At 56.7% G+C, this 1,697-nt stretch overlaps 1 protein-coding gene across 1 annotated transcript in view; it reads left to right on the plus strand.

Moving 5' to 3' along the window:
• The window catches only part of ADAMTS7 (ADAM metallopeptidase with thrombospondin type 1 motif 7), a 68,719-nt gene that overhangs the window by 1,414 nt on the left and 65,608 nt on the right, over positions 1–1,697 (plus strand). Inside the window, exon 2 of the mRNA XM_015418495.1 lies at positions 793–1,154. Coding sequence (XP_015273981.1) covers positions 793–1,154 — 362 coding nt within the window. The remainder of the gene's footprint in view (positions 1–792; positions 1,155–1,697) is intronic.

A 1,697-nucleotide genomic window follows, 5' to 3' on the forward strand; every position in this document is an offset into this window, starting at 1 on the left:
GGGGGGGGGGATGGTGCCGGCAGCCGAAGGAGCCCCTTCCTCGGGCGCCGGAGGAGGGAGAAGAAGACGAAGAGGCCCGGCGCATCACAGACCCGCCTCCCCCCCCCCACCTCAGCTAGCCCCACGGAAGGAACTGGGGGAGGGGGCAAGTCTGCCCTTGCAGTCGGGGGTGTGTGTGGGGGGTGAGGGTCAGGACGGTGGGGGGCGCCCAGTGCCACCACCCCTTATAGGGGGTGCCCACCTTGCCCGGCTCGAGGGAGCAGGCTCTGAAAAGGAAAGGCACACCTGGCGCCGGAAAGGATGGGGTGAGCCTGCACCTCTTGGGGAAGGGGGTGGCCTCCACTGCCAGGGATGAGGACCCCCTTTACTCCAGGAGCAGAGGAGGAGGCGGCCCCCCCGGGAAGGCTCTGCTGGAGTGCTCCCGTCTCATTCTCTTTTCTCCAGTCGGTGGCTCTCGGGGATCTTTGGCTCTAAAACCTTCAAAACTTTCGACGTGGCCCTGCAAGTGGCGTGGAGCAAGATCAGCCCCCACCCCCAAGCCGTTTTCAAAGTCCCGTTTGCATTTAGGGTCCTGATCTAAGTTGGGACGGCCGTGTCTTTTCTGCTTGTTCACAGGACTTCCCACTGCTTGGCGCTGAGGGGCTCTTGGATTGAGGTCGGGGAGTGGGTGTGTGTGGGGGGGTGTTCGTGCCTTCCTCTCCCCATCAGGCAAGGTGCAGAATGCCCCTGGAAAGGGCCCTCCTCGCTTTCTCTTTCAGGCGGATAATTCTGACATCTCCCCCCCCCCCGCAGGTGCAGGATCCAGTCACACCGCAGAGTCTGACTACGATATTGTCTACCCGGTCAAGGTGTCCGAGAGGGGATTCTTTCTCTCCTACAACCTGTCCCACCGCTTCCTCTACAAAAGGGCCACCTCCTCTCAGAACTCCCTGCGGTCCTTCTACCAGCTGCGCCACCAGGGACGTCAGCTGAGCTTCCGCCTGCGCCTGAACGGCCACCTCCTGGCTCCCGGGTTTGTTAGCGAGAGGCGATACGGAGGCATAGCTCATGCCAAGATCTGGGCTGACGGGCAGAACTCTTGCCACATGATTGGGTCGGTTCAGAATGAGGAACGGGAACGTGGATTGGCTGCACTCAGCACCTGCGACGGGCTGGTAAGCGTCTTGGGTTCCGCAGTATTTGTGATTTGGAGCTGCCGGGACAGATCCGTGTCCGGTTTGTGATGAGATCAAGCCTTGCAAATTCTTTCTCGGGTACCTTGTTTTTGTCCAACATCTGGTGCAGCGGCTGTTATTTCTGTGTCATATGTTCCATGTCCTTTCCAAATTAACTTTTTTTTGGAAATGCGTTTCGTTTTGTGAAAATGCTTAAAAACACATTCTTGCAGAAACAGTTCATGCAAAACATAGTTCCTCTTCCACAGGCTTTGGAGGACTCGGTCTGCTCTTATAATAACTGTTTTACCTCCCAGTGAGAAAAATATTCATGACTGTGACCGGTGTTGATCCTGGAAATGTGTCTACTCTGCCCAAGAATCCAGGGGCTGGGCGCCTCTTAGCTGGGTGTACATCCAAAGGATTGATTTTGGCTGTTTTTCATTTCCCGCTTTCTTGTGCATAAATGGCTCCCAGCAGAACTATTCCTGATGGCTGGAATTGGGTTGCCAACTTTTTGACTGGCCTCAGTGCTGTGCCTTT

Source organism: Gekko japonicus, unplaced genomic scaffold (genome assembly GCF_001447785.1).
Source record: "Gekko japonicus isolate JY-2015 unplaced genomic scaffold, Gekko_japonicus_V1.1 scaffold275, whole genome shotgun sequence".
Taxonomy (NCBI): Eukaryota; Metazoa; Chordata; class Lepidosauria; order Squamata; family Gekkonidae; genus Gekko; species Gekko japonicus.